Source organism: Carica papaya, chromosome 8, assembly GCF_054855325.1.
Source record: "Carica papaya isolate Zhongbai chromosome 8, ASM5485532v1, whole genome shotgun sequence".
Taxonomy (NCBI): Eukaryota; Viridiplantae; Streptophyta; class Magnoliopsida; order Brassicales; family Caricaceae; genus Carica; species Carica papaya.
In genome coordinates this window covers 4,531,045-4,548,006 of record NC_142316.1, presented here as the reverse complement: position 1 = coordinate 4,548,006, position 16,962 = coordinate 4,531,045, and the positions used below count along the sequence as shown (strand labels likewise).

General features: G+C 36.0%; 1 protein-coding gene across 1 annotated transcript; it reads right to left on the bottom strand.

The window, feature by feature from the left end:
- Positions 1 to 63: 63 nt before the first annotated feature.
- Positions 64 to 16,141, bottom strand: LOC110807005 (Acyl-CoA N-acyltransferase with RING/FYVE/PHD-type zinc finger domain-containing protein). Its single transcript, XM_022032022.2, has 19 exons — positions 16,003 to 16,141; positions 14,722 to 15,783; positions 14,567 to 14,635; positions 14,276 to 14,474; positions 13,984 to 14,065; positions 12,242 to 12,310; positions 12,075 to 12,156; positions 11,928 to 11,987; positions 11,767 to 11,819; positions 11,521 to 11,687; positions 11,221 to 11,404; positions 9,682 to 9,739; positions 9,505 to 9,561; positions 9,176 to 9,424; positions 2,786 to 2,847; positions 1,720 to 1,776; positions 1,520 to 1,613; positions 1,245 to 1,385; positions 64 to 652 (listed from the first exon to the last, which is right to left on the bottom strand). Exons 2-19 carry the CDS (start codon positions 15,466 to 15,468, stop codon positions 557 to 559), a joined length of 2,526 nt encoding a protein of 841 aa, XP_021887714.1. The 5' UTR covers positions 15,469 to 15,783; positions 16,003 to 16,141; the 3' UTR covers positions 64 to 556.
- Between the last annotated feature and the right edge of the window lie 821 nt (positions 16,142 to 16,962).

Genomic DNA, 16,962 nt, shown 5'->3' with positions numbered 1-16,962 from the left:
AGTGTACTCATAAAATTCCAACCACTTGAACGGTTGAAAATTTGGCAGACTTTTAGTTATCGGTTGAAATGTAAATCTTGCATCTTGATCACAAATCTGTATGTTGAAATGTTAGACAGAGCCATAAAAGACTAGTTATCGGTTGTACTCCTACTCCCTCCCTCTCAAAATATATACACATATATAACAATGATAAACCCCATCTGTATGGCATCTCAACCTAGTAACCCTGCGGAGCAAAAACCCAAAAAACAAACCCTTACAATCACTGACATCAACTTTTGAATCGAAGCAAAATCTAATTTTTAAACTTTCTAACAGTTGCAAGCCTTTTCTTTTCTACATACTTAAGCCACATAGCAATACAATCAAAGAATTACTCTCGCACATGCATGCATAATAAAAGGTCAGCATGCAGTGATCTCTTTACAGATACTGCTCAAAGAGAAGGAAAATTAGAACAGGCAACTATATGATACGACTTGCTACCAAAACTTCCAAACCATTTTGTGATTCCAATAAGAATCCTGTGATGCAACTGATTTGTTACTATGAATTATTCAGGCTGTTCCGGTATCTGCTGCACCTTCTTCTCTAGCATAGATGTTCCCTTAAAAATTGTCAGTTGCAGCTCTCTTTGGTACCTCAGCAACTGCAAAACAACATATATCGTGATTATCTAGTGTTCTCAATTTTAGTGAAACAAGAACATGTAAATATAAATTGTTATAACAAAAGGCTCTCTATTTCATTGTGTAACAGCCATATATTTCATGAATCTTTTAATGTTCATTAAAAATCAACATATAATATCAATTGTTTACGAAAAGGTTCTCTGTTTTGCTGGGACGACATTTTAATGTTGTAATCAGGCTCGTTATGGAGAAACATAATTAATCATAAAAGAAATGGCTCTGTTTATCTAGTTGTTCTCTGTTCCATTGGATGACTTTTTAATAGTAATTAGCCACTAGATTTGCAGAAAAACCAAATATAACCAATCATAGCAATACCTCAATAACACCCAACGGAAATATTATCACAACAATCCATGGATCCCAAAACTCATCAGAGCTTTCTTCTTTCAAATTTTTAAATTATATAAAAATAAATATCAGTGTTTCTCCTCGGTCGTGTGGCCTTTTGTGGATACAAAAGAGAGAGATAATGAAATATGTCCAAAGTATCTTTTACTGAATAATTTTTGCTGCTAAAGTATTGAATACTAAGGAAAAAGCACTTACTTGTCCTTCAGTCATCTTTCTGAAGCCAAATTTCTTTGTCCAGATAGACTCAGCCTCCTCAGCTGCCGGAAGTACCAGGTTTTCAACATTCAAGGAACTCAGTAATGTCTCGATACATGAGAATAACACTTGGAAGTAGCCCTAAAAACAAATTTTTTTGGAAAAAAAAAAAAACTTAGAATAATGCTTACCATCAGCATATGAGAAATGATTAGGGGAATAATAAAATCTATCAAAAAATAAGTATTGATCACATCCAGACAGTTAATGCTTACCTGTCCTTGATGTTCTCGACTTGTAGCAACTAGAGGAAGTTCAGCAACCTCATGACCAAAAATTCTAAGAAGTCCAGCCGATACAACAACAGAACTGATCATCCATTAAATGTAAAAAATGAACTAATTAGCAAAAATGTAAAATGAAGCTAAGTGGAGAATGCTCAAGAAAAGACAGGCAATTTTGAATGGGTTCGTACTTCACTGTCAAAACCACACAATACATGCCCCCAAATTCCTGGCCAGATATATTTCTCCTGCAAAAAGATTCAAAGAGTTGTCATCCTAGGTATTGGCAGAAGAGCAAAACAAGTCATCAGAAGAAAACTTCCACCAAGCACACTATATGCAGTTTTGAGAAAAACTGATTTGTTCCTACTAATTTGCATGTATGTGTATGCATATATCAATGCTCAGTATGTATATTCAATCACAGCTCCCCTAACACTGTAGTTATGGATTACAATCCTAAGCATTTTCAGTGTGATAAGGTGTTATCTTTGAACAGGATAAGATATTAAAAGGATGAAAGAATGACAATTTCACTGGATATAATTCATGTGAGAACAGCTGCAAGAACCTTTTCATTAGCCTTTTCCCCCTCCTTATAAGATACCAGAGATTGTTTTTGATCCCAGATGTGGCAACCATAAATCAGAAACAGCCCAAAGGAAAAAAATTCAAAAAGACAGCCTACATAAGAACTGCATAATTGGCAAGGGAAATATTTACTTCAAACCCAATTTATCATGTTCAGAAAGTAGAAAGTAAACAAGAGAAAATTAATGGTAAGTAATATTCCTATAATTGTTTCATTGTTGACCCCAAAACTACCACAGTCATCTGTCAACACAAATGGTGTTAAGATTATCCCTAGCCGCATTTCAAAGGTAAAGCAATCTGCTCTTGTATTTGAATGCACTTATATGGTCAATTTCCAGGTTGAGAAAAACTCAGGATGTGATAAGAGATTTATCTGGCATTCCATGAACCATTTTTCAATAATTCCCATACACCATCCGTTGATAAGATCCTAAAGTGAAAAATAAATTTTAAAAAATTAAGCAATTATTCTTCCATTTAAGCAAAACTCTGATGGAATATCATGAACCAATGATCCCATTGAACCATGGTCCAAGCACAGCCAACAATGCATCATATAGAACATCAAGAAGATCTTGATAAACCAAGAGAAAAAGAAAGCAGCCAACTAATATATAATTATCATCATATAATGTTAACCAGGAAAATAACACTATATCTTACCCATAGACCATAACTGGAATGAGATCCCGACCAGATTTCGCAACAATAGGATCAAAACATTCCTGGAAATATGACAGGCATATGATTAGACAGGACGAAAAAATGTGATCTAGTAAACCCAATATTTGGTCAATAACTTAAAGAAAGATGCTAATCACACATCTAATTAAGTCTATTCCAGCAGTAACACCAATAGGAAAAGAGAAAAGACCTCCCCCCAACCAAAAAAAAAAACCCAAAGTTTGCTATAATATATTTGTAAAGAAAGGCCTTTGCTCAAGGCACAATCCGCAAAATTAAAAGTTATCAGTCAGAAATTCGATTTTTTACCCTTATAAATGCATGAGGTCTAAAATTAAAAGTTATCAGCAAAAAGTTCATTTTATCCCTCATTCTATTGCTCCAAATAAAAGAATTATTAGGTCCCTTAATAGGGATATAGTTATAGGTTTGTTGTGGCGGACTGTGTAAACGCTCATTGAAAGAGCACTCTTCAAGCTAAACATAGGGAAGAAACTCAATACTTAAGTCCTGCTTGCTGATTTATGCGTGGGTGCTGCAGATCTACATGAAAGTTCGGAGGCAAAATTCTAAACTTTTTTTTTGTTTCCATGCTTACATTTAACAAGGGGAAACCCATTTACTTGATATCATCCAAGCTAGATGCGTAAGCTAGAGTCCACTAAGGCTTTGACTCTAATGCACCATGATAAGAAAATCTTGGAATGCACCAAGAAGAAAATCAAAAATAATATAGAATTTAGTAAAAATTAAACATCTATTTTACAAAAAAATAGGAATTATATTTTTATAGTGTCCTTACTACTAATCCTAAAATAAAAATAATTAATAAAAAGAAATCCAATACCGAACTAATTAATGTAATCCTAATTTGATAGGAAAAAATCACAACTATTTAGAGTATAAATGGTAACTAATCCACATTAAAATTATTAACTTCACCCATAGAGAAAATACAGAGCAAAGTCTACAATTTTTCTCCTTGTTAATAATTTAAATTATTTTTAAAGAAAATCACAAAACAAGTAATTGAATTTGAAAAATTTTAGAATAAGAAATAATTCTCTTTTTCTCACATTTTTTATTCATCGATGATCAGACACATTTTATAGGCAAAAGAAGGAGAAAATGACAAAAACTAACAATCTTCCCTAGTGGAAGGAAAAAGGCAGAAAATGGCAATAAGCATTTTGTTACATTACTAGTTTGTCAATGAAGGAAAAATAAACAGTAAAAAAAGAAAATACTAAAAGTAATTCTACACTCCCCCTCAATCTAGGCTACATAAATGTTTAGTAAGCCTAAATTGGATATCAATTCGTTGAAGAGTCCTTTGAGAAGTGCCTTTGTTAAAATATCTGCAGTTTGCTGATTAGTAGGAACGTGGAGTATTGTAATAGTTTGATCTTCAATCTTCTCCCTAATAAAGTGTCTATCTATCTCCACGTATTTAGTTCGATCATGATATACAGAATTTTTACCTATGCTGATTGTTGATTGATTGTCGCACCATACTTTCATGGGAGTAGTAACCGAGAATTTTATTTCCATTAGAACTCTTTTTAACTAAATGCCCTCACATATTCCATGAGCAAATGACCAAAATTAAACTTCTGCACTACTTCGTGACACAACAGATTTTTTTTTACTCCGCCAAGTGACTAAGTTTCCCCAAACATAAGTACAGTACCCAGACATAGATCTTCTATCAGTTATAGAACCCGCCCAATCTGCATATGTGTAAATTTCAATATTCCTGCTCATTGTTTTTTAGAAAAATAGTCCTTATCCTGAAGTTTTCTTAAGGTATCTTAAGATCCAATATACCATATTCATATGAACATCAATAGGTTGGTTCATGAATTGACTTGCAGTACTTACAACAAAACTAATGTCAAGTTTAGTATGAGCGAGATAGATAAGTTTGTCCACAAGTCTCTGATATCTTTCTTTATCAACTGACTTGCCATTTCTAAATCCAACTTTTATAATCGTTTCCATGGGTGTTTCTGCTGGTTTACACCCCAAGCATTTCTATTTCTTTTAGTAGGTCAAGAACATATTTCCGTTGTGACACAGATATCCCCCTTTTAGAACGAGCAAATTCCATTCCCAGAAAATACCTGAGTGCTCCAAGTTCTTCTATCTCAAACTTCGTGGCAAGAAAAGTTTTGAATTTCTGAATTTCCTCTATGTTATCTGTTAAAATAATATCATCAACATAAACAATTAGGATAGCTTTCTTACCAAAGGCACTATTCTTGACAAACAAAGTATGATCAGACTGACATTGCTCATAACTCATATGTTTAACTGCTTTAGTAAATCTGTCAAACCAAGCTCTCAGAGATTGTTTTAGACCACAGGGTGCCTTTCTGAGTTTGCATACCTTGTGAGTTTCATATGTGGTCTCAAAGCCTGGAGGAACTTCTATATATACCTTTTCTTCTAAATCTTCCTTGAGAAATGCATTCTTTACATCAAGTTGACAGAGAGGCCAATCAAGTTTAGAGGTAAGAGAGAGTAATATCCGAGTAGTATTGTGCTTAGCCACTTGGGCGAATGTCTCCTGAGAGTCTATCTCGTAGGACTGAGTGAAGCCTTTAGCTACTAGACGAGCTTTGTATCGATTCACACTTCCATCAGGATTGTATTTTACAGTAAATACCCATTTGCACCTAACTTTATGTTTTCCCGGTGGAAGTTCTACCAGTTCCCAAGTCTTGTTCTTTTCCAGGGCCCTAATCTCTTCTTGAATATCACCTCTCCACATTGGCAATGCAAGGGCTTCATGAGTTCAGTGGAGCTGTCATCAAGTTTACTTATATATACATGATACTTTGAAGACAAGTTGCTGAATGAAATGTAATCCTGTATAGAGTGTCTAGTACAAAATAGGTAACTCAGTATTATGATCAATAATGATAACAGTGTCAGAAATTGTGCCTGAAAACTCATTACCTAATGTGTTCTTACTGCTTGGAACTAGAATAGACTCATGTCAATGTAGTTGGTTCAGAATCTTTATTAACTGGAGTTTTGTGTCTCCTAGTATAGACACGTAACTCTTTGTTGATAGTAGTAGGTATAGGTTCAGGTTCAGACTCTTTGATACTGGTTTTAGAAAAATTTGATAAAGACTCGGGAATAGTGAAGGGAAGAGAGGGGAGAGGTGGTGTACTTATATCCCATATTTGATATTCCTAATTAGTACTCTCCCTCTTAATATCGGTAGTGGGATAGAATGACTGCTTTTCCAAAAAAGTAACATTCATAGTTTTGTAGAAACGACGAGTCTTAGGACAAAAACATTTATATCCTTTTTTACTTGGTGAATATCCAACAAAAACACATTTAATGGCCCGTGAGTCAAGCTTACCCCTGAAGTGAGTATGAACATGGACATAGGCTGAACAACCAAAAACTTTATAGGGAAGGGTATGAAGAATATAAGATTGTGGAAAGGTCTTGAGAATAATATCATAGGGTCTTCGAAATGAGAGAGTTCGATAGGGCATGCGGTTTATCAAATATGCAGTGGTGAGAACAGCTTCTCCCCAAAGAAATTTTGGAATGTGGGTAGTGAACATGATTGATCGGGCTACTTCAAGAATGTATCTATTTTTTCGTTCAGCTATATCATTTTGTTGTGGGGTATTAACACAGGAACTTTGATGGATAATGTCATAGTCAGAAAAATATTGGCTCAAAATGGTTTCAAAGTATTCACATCCATTGTCTGATCTCACTACTTGAATCTTGGTGTGAAATTGATTTTGAATCATAATGTGAAATTTTTTAAAAATTTGGCCAACTTCATATGTCTTTTATAAGAAAAATGCAGGTAATTCTAGTGTAATCATCAACAAATGATACAAACCATTTTGTCCCGATAATATTATTGACCCGAGAGGGAACCCATACATCATTATGGATTAATGAAAAAGATTTTGTGGGTTTGTAAACTAAACTGGGAAATGAGTTTCGAATATGTTTGGACAGTTGACACACTTCGCATTGAAAGGAAGTTAGATTTTTATTTCGAAACAAAGCAAGAAATATTTTTTTTTAAGTACACGAAGTTAGGACATCCTAAACGGTAATGCCATAACATGATAGGGCATTCCATATTTAAGTTGTTTACAGATTCAGAATTAGTACATACTGCATGATGAGTTTGTCTATTAAGAGAAGAGTTGTCAGCTTGCAATAGATAAAGACCCGAATCCACACTAGCATTGCCAATTGTCTTCCCCGAGTCCAATTCCTGAAATTCACATTGTTTAGAGTTAAATGTAACAACACAATTCAAGTCCTGTGATAGTTTACTTATTGACAGGATATTGCAATCCAAATTTGGAACATATAGCACAGAGTACAAAATTAACTTGGGTGTCAGTGCAATCATTCATGTTCCTTCGAGCTGTGAGCTAGAGCCATTAAAAATTTTAACCGAAAATTTACTTCTACACTTATTGTATTCTTTGAATAGTGAGATATCCCCAGTCATATGATCGGAAGCACCTGAGTCAATGATCTATATTCCTTTTTTTGTGGAATAAGTTTAGAAACCAGAAAAATTACCTTTGTGAGTTGTGGAAGCATTATCGATAACCATATTGGGAGAAAATATTTTTTAAAGGAGGATGATTTGTTCAGGACTAAATAGGGAGCTTTCGATAAGAACAGCTGCAGCTGATTCCTCCTCTGTTGAGACAAATTTCCCCGATGAATTTCCTCCATTTTCTGCTTTGGTGTCTTCTTCTTCTCAGCCGATTCCTTCTCAGCTAGTTTCCCGTGAAGCTTCCAGTATCTTCCACGAACATGTCCTGGCCTTTTACAGTATTCGCACCATGGCTGTCCCTTCCGCTCAGTCACCCAACTTGTGAGGACTACACCAGTCTCGAGCGAGAGAGATATGCTTTCAGCAAGGTTAGGGTTGAGTTGCGAGTCACCCATCATCACTTTCTTCCTGCTTTCTTCGCGTCACTCCTTAGAGAACACCTCTCTGATGTTCGGAAGAGATTTGGTTCCAAGGATGCGTCCTCATACCTCGTCGAGGTATTTGTTCAGTCCGAATAGGAATTTGAAGATTCATTTTTGTTCCACGATGCTTCCAAATCTTCTGGCATCCTCTGGGCAGCTCCAAGCATGTTCCTCAAAAGCGTCAAGTTGCTGCCATTTTCGAGTAAGAAAATTGTAATATTAAGTTACCATTTTTTCTCCTTAGCGCAAGTCATGAAGACTTACTTCGATTTCAAAGATGGCAGAAGTGTTATCGCGAGTGGAGTAGAACTCACGAGCTGCGACCCAGATATCGTGCGCCATCTGATAAAGGAGAAAATTTTCTCCAACCTCGGTAGTCATTGAGTTCAACAACCAAGTCATTGAGTTCACCAACGAGCATTTTGATCGTTTGCGGGAGGAGGTGAGAGCTCTCCAGTAAGATATTCATCCCGGCCTTTTCCTCGGATGAACATTAACACCGAGGATGACCATTGAAGATAATTACTGTCATTTAGTCAATAGCTAGTAACGAAAGAGGGAGCCTGATCAGCAAGAGCATGGCTGTCAGGCACCTGAAGATGGAAGCCCGAAAGGACTTCGGGCGAAGAAGAGGTCTGCTCATCCATTGCAGCCTATTGAATGCATGAGGGATGCTAGAGGATTTGAATCAAGCATGCTCTAATACTATGAAGAATTTTAGAGTAAAAAATAATTTCCTTTTTCTCACATTTTTTATTCATCAATGATCAGACACATTTTATAGGCAAAAGGAGAAAATGACAAAAACTAACAATCTTCCCTAGTGGAAGTGAAAAGGCAGAAAATGGCAGTAAACATTTTGTTACATTGCCAAGTTGTTAATGAACGAAAAATAAACAGTAAAAAAGGAAAACACTAAAAGTAATTCTACAGAATTCTTAATTCCATTTTTCCCCGTCCAAAGAGAAAAAAATTGACTCATATGTAGCCCAAGTAACATCTGCTTCTATCCCCACTCAGTTTCATGCTTTCACTCAAAAGATGTCTTTTATAATCTACTACCTTCACTTTAAGGGACTGAATTTTCAGCATTTTTACAGTTGCAAATTGCAAATAGAAAGGTAAGCAAGAAGTGTAGAAGGTGCTCATTCCCAAAACAAGCTCTTCTGTGCATGTGGCATCCCCTCTCTCTTAAAACTGTCCCTTAAACTGCCTATATTCCCAACATGGTAATCGTAACAAGCAAAAATGGTTCCAAAATGAAAATCATAATTGAAATATTGCAGTGCTCCATGAAATAGCGCACCACAATTAATAAGCATAATTTTGTTTATAAGAAGTCAAAGAAAAGAAAGAAATAGATCAGCAAAACAAAAAACATACTCGAAATATTGCAGCTGCCCTTGAAAGTAATGGCAGATGTTCTGGATAACGGCTTTTTCCACTAAGAATACGCCACTGAATACAATTGGCCACTCCATCAATAAATAATCCTTTTTCTTTGTGCTTCCTGCTTATAATGTCTGACAGGGAAGTAGGAATTAGCTGTGCTCCAGTTGAAACAGAACTCTGAAGAAACACATGAATCCTGCTGCACCCATCACAACAGAACCACTTTTCACGGGGAATTTCCTGTTTGATTAAACAAAGGGTTAGTGCATACTGACAATGGTGCATAATAAGTTTAGTTATGATAATCTTTCTAGACTTACTTTCAAATCGCAGAGTCCACTGTCCCGCAAGCACCCAACATGGTACTCTTTCTCACACTGGAAAATAGCAGATAAGTAACATACACAAGAAAAGCACAATTTGGTTTAAAGGATAACTTCCACTAGAAATACATAATGACCATGCCTCCAGAAAAGTAGAGAGAGAAGCCCAAATACCTGGTCACAAAGAATAACTGTTCGATCATCAAATTTTGCAACACTGAAGTCATGGGCCCTGATAAACAGAGTAGAGAAAAAGAAAAGACTTGCAATTAATAAAGGATTAGAAAGCATATGATAACACCACCTCATAAACTAACGAGCAAATCATAAAAGTTTCCTCAAATAAAATCTAGAATATTTTCAACAATGTCAGAATTGGATATTTTTTACTAACATGCATTCCCCAGAGTAGTCCTCTTAAGTAGGTAAGACTTTTCACAACAATAGAAAACTAAAGCATGGTTTGCCAACCAATTGTTTTGGTCTTCTGCAGTATATCCTTCATAGATTTCATATTAAATGAAGAGAACAGCAAAACCAAGAAAACTATGGATCACCGCCTTAGTCCAAACAGCTGATGTTGGGCACCCTTGATGCATCTAAAGATGGATAACAAAGACAATTAGGTTGTTACAAGCTGAGAATAAGGCACGGTCATCAAAACATATTAATTATCCTATACATGTTCTTTTCTGTACCATTTTTTCCTTAACCATCAAAAAACAATAGTTGAGAGAATAGCACCACAATAATGGATCAAATGGTGGATAAACTCTTGTTATGCTCGGACGATGTCACAAGGATGATAAAAGAAGACTTAACACCGAAACAATTCTTCAAAGCCTCAGCTGATTCTTTCGCAGCTTCGTCTGATGATGTCGATGATGAAGATTCACAAGAAAATCGATCCGAATCAAGTGCATCTTTGCAAAACCAGTAGATGTTTTTGGAGGAACCCCAAGCTCTATAGAATGGGAACTTTTAGATGGCAATATAGAATTGTTAGAGAGGCCTGTACAGAGTTCCTATAAAATCTATATAATTAATGCTTTTGTACTATTCATGGGTATGTGGAAGTGAGTTCTTGAAAGGGGCAGTTTTCTGGTGAAGCTTCAGAGGACTTGCAACTTCCTGGTGAAGCTTCAGAGATTTTGGCAGCAAGAAGATTCGGCGACTTGACAATATCTCTTCAATTTGTCTTAGAGTCTGAGGCTTAAGGAGAAGGTTAGATTTAGCTTATTTGTAATGTGTGTTATTTGCGCCAAATTTCAACCTTCTACAAGAAACATATAAAATTCATCTTCAAACACTGCAGTCCTGGATTGCCAAAAGGCTCAACAATCCTATACATGTTCTCTGCAATCAGAATCTACCACTATTAGAATTTTCTACAGACCCATTTCTCATCTCCAATGTACACCTTGAGGAAAACGTAAATTGATATTTGTAAAGCTTGTGTAAGGATGATGTAATAGATAGTTGGATTGAGTTACAAGCTAGGGCTATAACAGAGAATGAACCATCTTCTAAAGGAATGCGTATTGACAAATGAAATCAGAACAAAATCGTGCTAACATCAGCCACATGCGAATGAGGTCATTGCTAGCAATAGGTGAAACAAAACCAAAGGAAACTATTCAAAGAATGAAAAGCATAATGCTTATACAGAAGAGTTCTAGTAACAGAATGAAAAAGAAATCCAGAGGAGCATACCTGCAAACAACACAACCACCAATTTCAGATTCTGGTGCCTTCACAACTCGCGTCAGTCGTATAATAATAGGTCTGGCGATATTTGAAGATTCTCCAGCAGAAGCTTTTCTGCCAGGGCCAGATTTATCCCTGCAATTTGTACAGTGCCAATCGCCTTCGGGAATGGAATCTAGATTCAAACACACTGCAAGACAAACAAATTCATTGTAGTTGAATATGAAAGAAAACTTTCTATGACCACAAGACAACTCTGGCCTGTATGTTACCAAGTTAAAGATACTCAAGAAAAGCAACATCCACCTTTATGGAACGCACGAGGGCAACCACCACAAAAGAGGAGATCTCCACCGTCTCCACAAACTGTGCACATGTCATCACTACCACCAGTAGTGATTTGTTGCCCATTTGCCAATGATGTGGCTATATCATGAAGTGTCAATCCGGTAGATGTGTAGATGTGACGGTAGCTGTTGAAGGATAAAGGAACTTAATCATAATTCAAACAGAAACTCCAGCAATACATCGGAGATGTTTAGTATTACTCACGGTTGTCTCCTGGCAGCCATTCCAGCATGAGCTTCAAACTGTGAAGGGCTAATCTGTTCACAAAAATATTAGCTACAATAATGTTAATAATAAAAAACCTTGCTAAGTCCCACCAAGACATGCAGAAGTCTGAATTTCTTGCAACTGCATAATAGTTTTACCTCTCTATTACAGCAACTACAGAAAATGCCATTTCCTTGTTTATAGCCTTCAAGTATTCGCTGCGAAATAGACCAAAATATCAGAACTTCAAGAACACAAATTATTCATTGCAAAAAATCTTAAGCTTCAAGTAGAAGATAAAGCACCTGTCCTTTTACATAATAAGCCAATTCAGTCCCATCGGGGAGTCCATTTGGCATGAAAAGTAAGCGGTGTAAATCATTGTCTCTGCCAACAAGTGGAAAAAATCTTCAGGTTTAAAAAAGAACATGATAAAAAAGCAGAATTAATTACCTAAGGAAGCTAGACAAACCTTTTCTTCGTGCCACCTTCAGTGGTCTTCTTTTGTTTCACGACTGAGTTAGAGATGTAGGGATTAGGCCTGAAAAACAACCACAACGTTGGCAACCAAAAACATATTCCAACAATTCATAACTAGCCAGTAGCAATCATTTGGATCAGGGAAAATATAGATAAAGAAAATAGAATGAGAGGAGGGGTAAGAATAAAAGGGAATGCGATATCTACTTTTTAACCACACGCTTCCTCTCCTTCATTCTGTCCTTTACAACCAAGTGCTCCCTAAAAGGATTGTTCTGCGGGAGGATGCAGTAAGGAGGACTAAACTTTCTTCTAAAAGTTAAACAGGACGATGTCGGAGCCCTTTGTCATGGCTGTCTGATCTTGAGAAAGAAAGGAAGAGAGGAGGGAAAGAGAGTGGAGAAATAGAGAGGAAAATCTGAGATATAATTCTTATTCTTTTCCTTCCTAATTACAAGCATAAATAGTGAGCCTTTTATAGATTACAAAAGAACAAAGAGGCGACAATCACAGCCAGAATCAAAATGGCCATTCATGATGCAGCGGCGGCTGCCCTGGAAATACATTCATGACACTAACCCTAACCCTAACATACAAGACTAATTTACCCTTTTGTTATTTCCCTTTTTACCCTTAATTTCCTGACAGATAACTGCGAATTTCAACATAATAATCTTAGCCACTACACAAACAAAGAAAACGACCCATAAAACCAGAAATTTGCGGACAATGGAAAGTTGATATCTATTCTTTTTTTGCTTTAAGGACACAATATTAAAGCATGACTACCATGTGTAGAAGCTAGAATATATTCAAACCCCTTTTTGCACTCCAAATTCAAAAAGTCCTGTATGAGCTAAATTGAGATAAAATAAATTCATTCCGAATTTTTATTTCATATCGTGACATATATAAGCAGTTCTTATCGTATCGGCCCATAACCTCGCTAATTGATCTTTACAGTGCTTCCCAATTAGATCCTTTATCCATATAATAAAGTATTTAAGCATATCTAATTCTTCATAGTTCGACTTCTATGAAGTTTATTTCTTTGCTACAGCTGATAAAAATCGTGTTTTGGACAATGCGTATGTAGAAAGCCTATTTTTTTCTAGTATTTAATTTACTAGCCGCGCTTTCTTTCCTTTTTTTCTATAGTGGAGATCACAAAACATTAGAATAATCTGCGCTGGCATAACTTGAAAAGGTAATTTATTTTAGAATCCACTTTATCTTTATAACATAGAAGTTAATATCGAAGTAACGAATAGAAAAGGAATGATTTCCATTCCCTATTGAACTGATTGATTTTATTTATTCAATCCCAATATCAAGAAGAAATAAAGCTTTTGTACAATTTTTTAGAAAAATAAAGACAAGATATAAAAGAATTTGACTGAGTATTGATGCTATTTGTCATATGTAACCAACCACTTATAACTTCTATTAAACATTAAGGAACTCACAAAATTTAATCAGTATCAATTTCATGTCCTCTCCATATACCCCATCAAAACCAAACATTCCATGAAGTTGCAGTCTAGTTCCAAAAACTCCCAACAAAACCTAAAGCAACATCCATCTCAGGATATTCTACCCTTAGTTTATTGATATTTTCATCAGAAGGCCTTTCTTTCATGACAGTAAGAGCAGAAACCACTCCAAAATGGAATTGGAATTTACACGGAAAATTTTGTAGCTAGTAGGAGGAATAGTCATAGGTAACTTCTATACCTTATAAGCGAAGATGTACTCGGATGCTCAATTTTATGATTCCTATCAGCTTCAGCCATTCCATTGCTTTGCCAAAAACAAGCTGCATAATCATCAGTCAGTAGCTAATATACACGAAGCATATATTTTTATTTTTTTGAGATAAAAGAGTAAGAAATATATTGAATACACGAAGCATATATACAAAAACATATATCCAAAAGCTTTCTTTGAGCAGGGTGGGACGATATTGGTACCGTGTCAAGCAACACAACTCTCTCAATTTTGTATAAATTTAGATCCCCGTCATTACCTTTCCATAATTGAAAATTCTCCCCATTGAGGGATGAACCAGCCACATTACGTATCACTTCATCCAGTGCATCAAGTGGAGCAGTTTTTAACTCTTGGATAATATTATAGACTGGTTTTCCATTCTCCAAATATATGTGATTATTGGGATGTCTAGTTTTAGTACCAGCATGCTGCTCAAACTCATAGGCACTCAGAACCTGCTTAAACCATGGAAATATCGTCATAGAAATACAGAAAATACAATATATGTTCATGTCAATAATAACTATTTTGAACTGTGGGTACTTACTTTTGAAAAACCGCATGATGTACAACCACACAAGTATCCACCCGCATGAATAACCCCCTGAAGCTCTCTCTACCAACAATTAATAGTACCACAAAATGAGATTTTTTAAAAAATTACAAACTAATTGCACCAAAAACCAAAGGGCTGAAATTTACCACTGGCGGAGTTGAAATATACTTCACCCGTGCTCCATCTAGGATACCAGTTGATAACAACTTTTTAACATTGGTAGGATAGTTCCTGAGAATAACCTTCTTGGACATCCTCAATTCCATGTTGGGAGCACATGCATGACGATTGCTCCAATCAGGTGATCCTTTCAAACAGGTATTTATATTTACGCTATTTGTACCAAATGAAGATGAGTCCATCAAAGGCTCAGATACCGAAGAAGATAAGAGATTATTGAAATCATCCTTTCTCTTACTAAACTTGAAAGTAATTTTCCTGATTCCAGAAGAACTAAGATGCTTAGGGATTTCCAATACAACTTGAGACGTTGATACAGCGCCTGAATTCTCGATCTGAGAACTATCAGTCCTAGAAGGATCATTTCCACTACGCTCTCCATCACTCAGTGTCTCCTCTGAACTTGAGCTCCTCAAGCTCGTAGAAGAGACCTCACCGCAAACCACATGATCAGCACTAGTCAATTGTGCTGGTTGGCTACTGATATCTTGAAGACTTGATGCAGTGCCTTTGGGGGACACAAGAGGGTTTGAAACTTCTGATCTTATGTCATCGTTTGAAGCTTCTTTTGTGTGCTTTTTGTTCGGAAATGCGTCAGCTTCGATATCTCCAGCCAAAAACTGACTGTCTCGCTTCAATTCATTTCTCGGCGAGCTTCCATTCCCCATAATCCCATTTTCTGGTATCTCAACGCAGACTGCTGCTTCTCCCATTCAACGACAATTTATCAAGAAACCTGATTCTTGATGAAAGCATTCAAGAAAGGAAAAAAGCGAGAAATGAACCCTAAGTTCACTGAAGATGGATTATCGAGGAAATCAAAACCAGAAGCTTGTATGTGAATTAGAAACTGTCAAGATAAATTTGCTCCACACCATTTCATGGCCCCGAAAACTGACAAAACCAACGACGCGGAAACCAATTCAAAAAAAAAAATCCAAAAAGTCAATAACCGCTAAATCTTTATTTGAATTTGGTTGTTTTGGCCCGCGTAAATTCAGAACATCCCCCTTTACAAATCCTCCAATCTACAGAAATCGATTCAAAAGAAACAATAGATCAAGCAAACATGCACTTATTTCAAATCTGAGAATTAAGAGCTAAGAAAAAAAAAAAAAAAAAAAGAGAAGAAACTTTCAAGGTCATGTTCCAAATCTTGCAGATCTGAGATTCATAAATATTCTTAATTAATATTGAATTATTATAATATGAAAAGAAGAGCGAATAACTAGGGTTAGGGTTTTTGCCTGTGAAAAGGAAAAAAACAGAGAGAACGCACAAGGCGGCAATGAACCAGAACAAAAGGCTTCGTTCGCGGTCGAGATTGAACTATTTCAAGAAGGACGATGGAGAGACGACATTTTATTTTATATATTAAAAAGGAAAAGGCCAAAATGTTGCTGACGATGTTTGGAAGATACGAGAAGACAGGTGGATGACTTGAGAAGCCAGGTGGGGCCGTGATAAATTACGGTGCCGTGGACCTATAATACAATGACACGTAGCATGACTGCCCTGTAACCGTAGCACAGCTATACAAATGGGATGAATATCATTGTTGGACACGTGTCAGATAATCCACGTGGACACTTGTTACTGGTTATAGGTAGAGCGTGAAATATGGACCGTTGCAGTATCATTTTCTTGGGTTATAATAAAAATGGCTAAAAATACCATGTTTTGCCTTGAATTATACAAAATTGTTTAGTTTTCCCCCAATTATTTGCGTGTTTAAAGTTTTCCTCAGACTTCTAAAGATGTCACAAAAATCTCCCTCTCCGTTAACTTTCCTTAACAGCGTGGATGTTGCTGACTTAGCAAATGACATGGTTTTGCTACGTCATATCTATTTTAAACTTACTACATGAACCATTTTAATCTTTTTTACTCCATCAAACTCTTTTTTATACCTATTATTTCTTTTTATTTGTACTCGAACATGAACACTAGTTTCTCTCCCATTAACTTTTTTTTTTTATTCGATCGTATTCTTCATAAAATTGTTCATCTTCTTCACAAAAAACTAACGCAGTGTCCATGCCAAACTTATTTTTGTTTAACACACGCACATTTGCCTCCTTCACACGAGTTTTCCTTCTTCACAACACCCACGCTCTTACCATGATAAGTTTTCTGTTTTATTTCTCGCTCTTTTCTATTCAGTTTTCTTTTTTTATATATGTGATTCGAGTTTATATGAGAATAGA

Bases quoted from the DNA above. Each gene is read 5' to 3' on its own strand.
- LOC110807005 (XM_022032022.2), bottom strand. From the start codon at position 15,468: ATGGGAGAAGCAGCAGTCTGCGTTGAGATACCAGAAAATGGGATTATG. The intron at 14,475-14,566 runs GTAAGTACCCAC...TGGTTTAAGCAG, and splicing joins CATCATGCGGTTTTTCAAAA to GTTCTGAGTGCCTATGAGTT. The intron at 12,311-13,983 runs GTATAGAAGTTA...GTTGTTTTTCAG, and splicing joins AGTACATCTTCGCTTATAAG to GCCTAATCCCTACATCTCTA.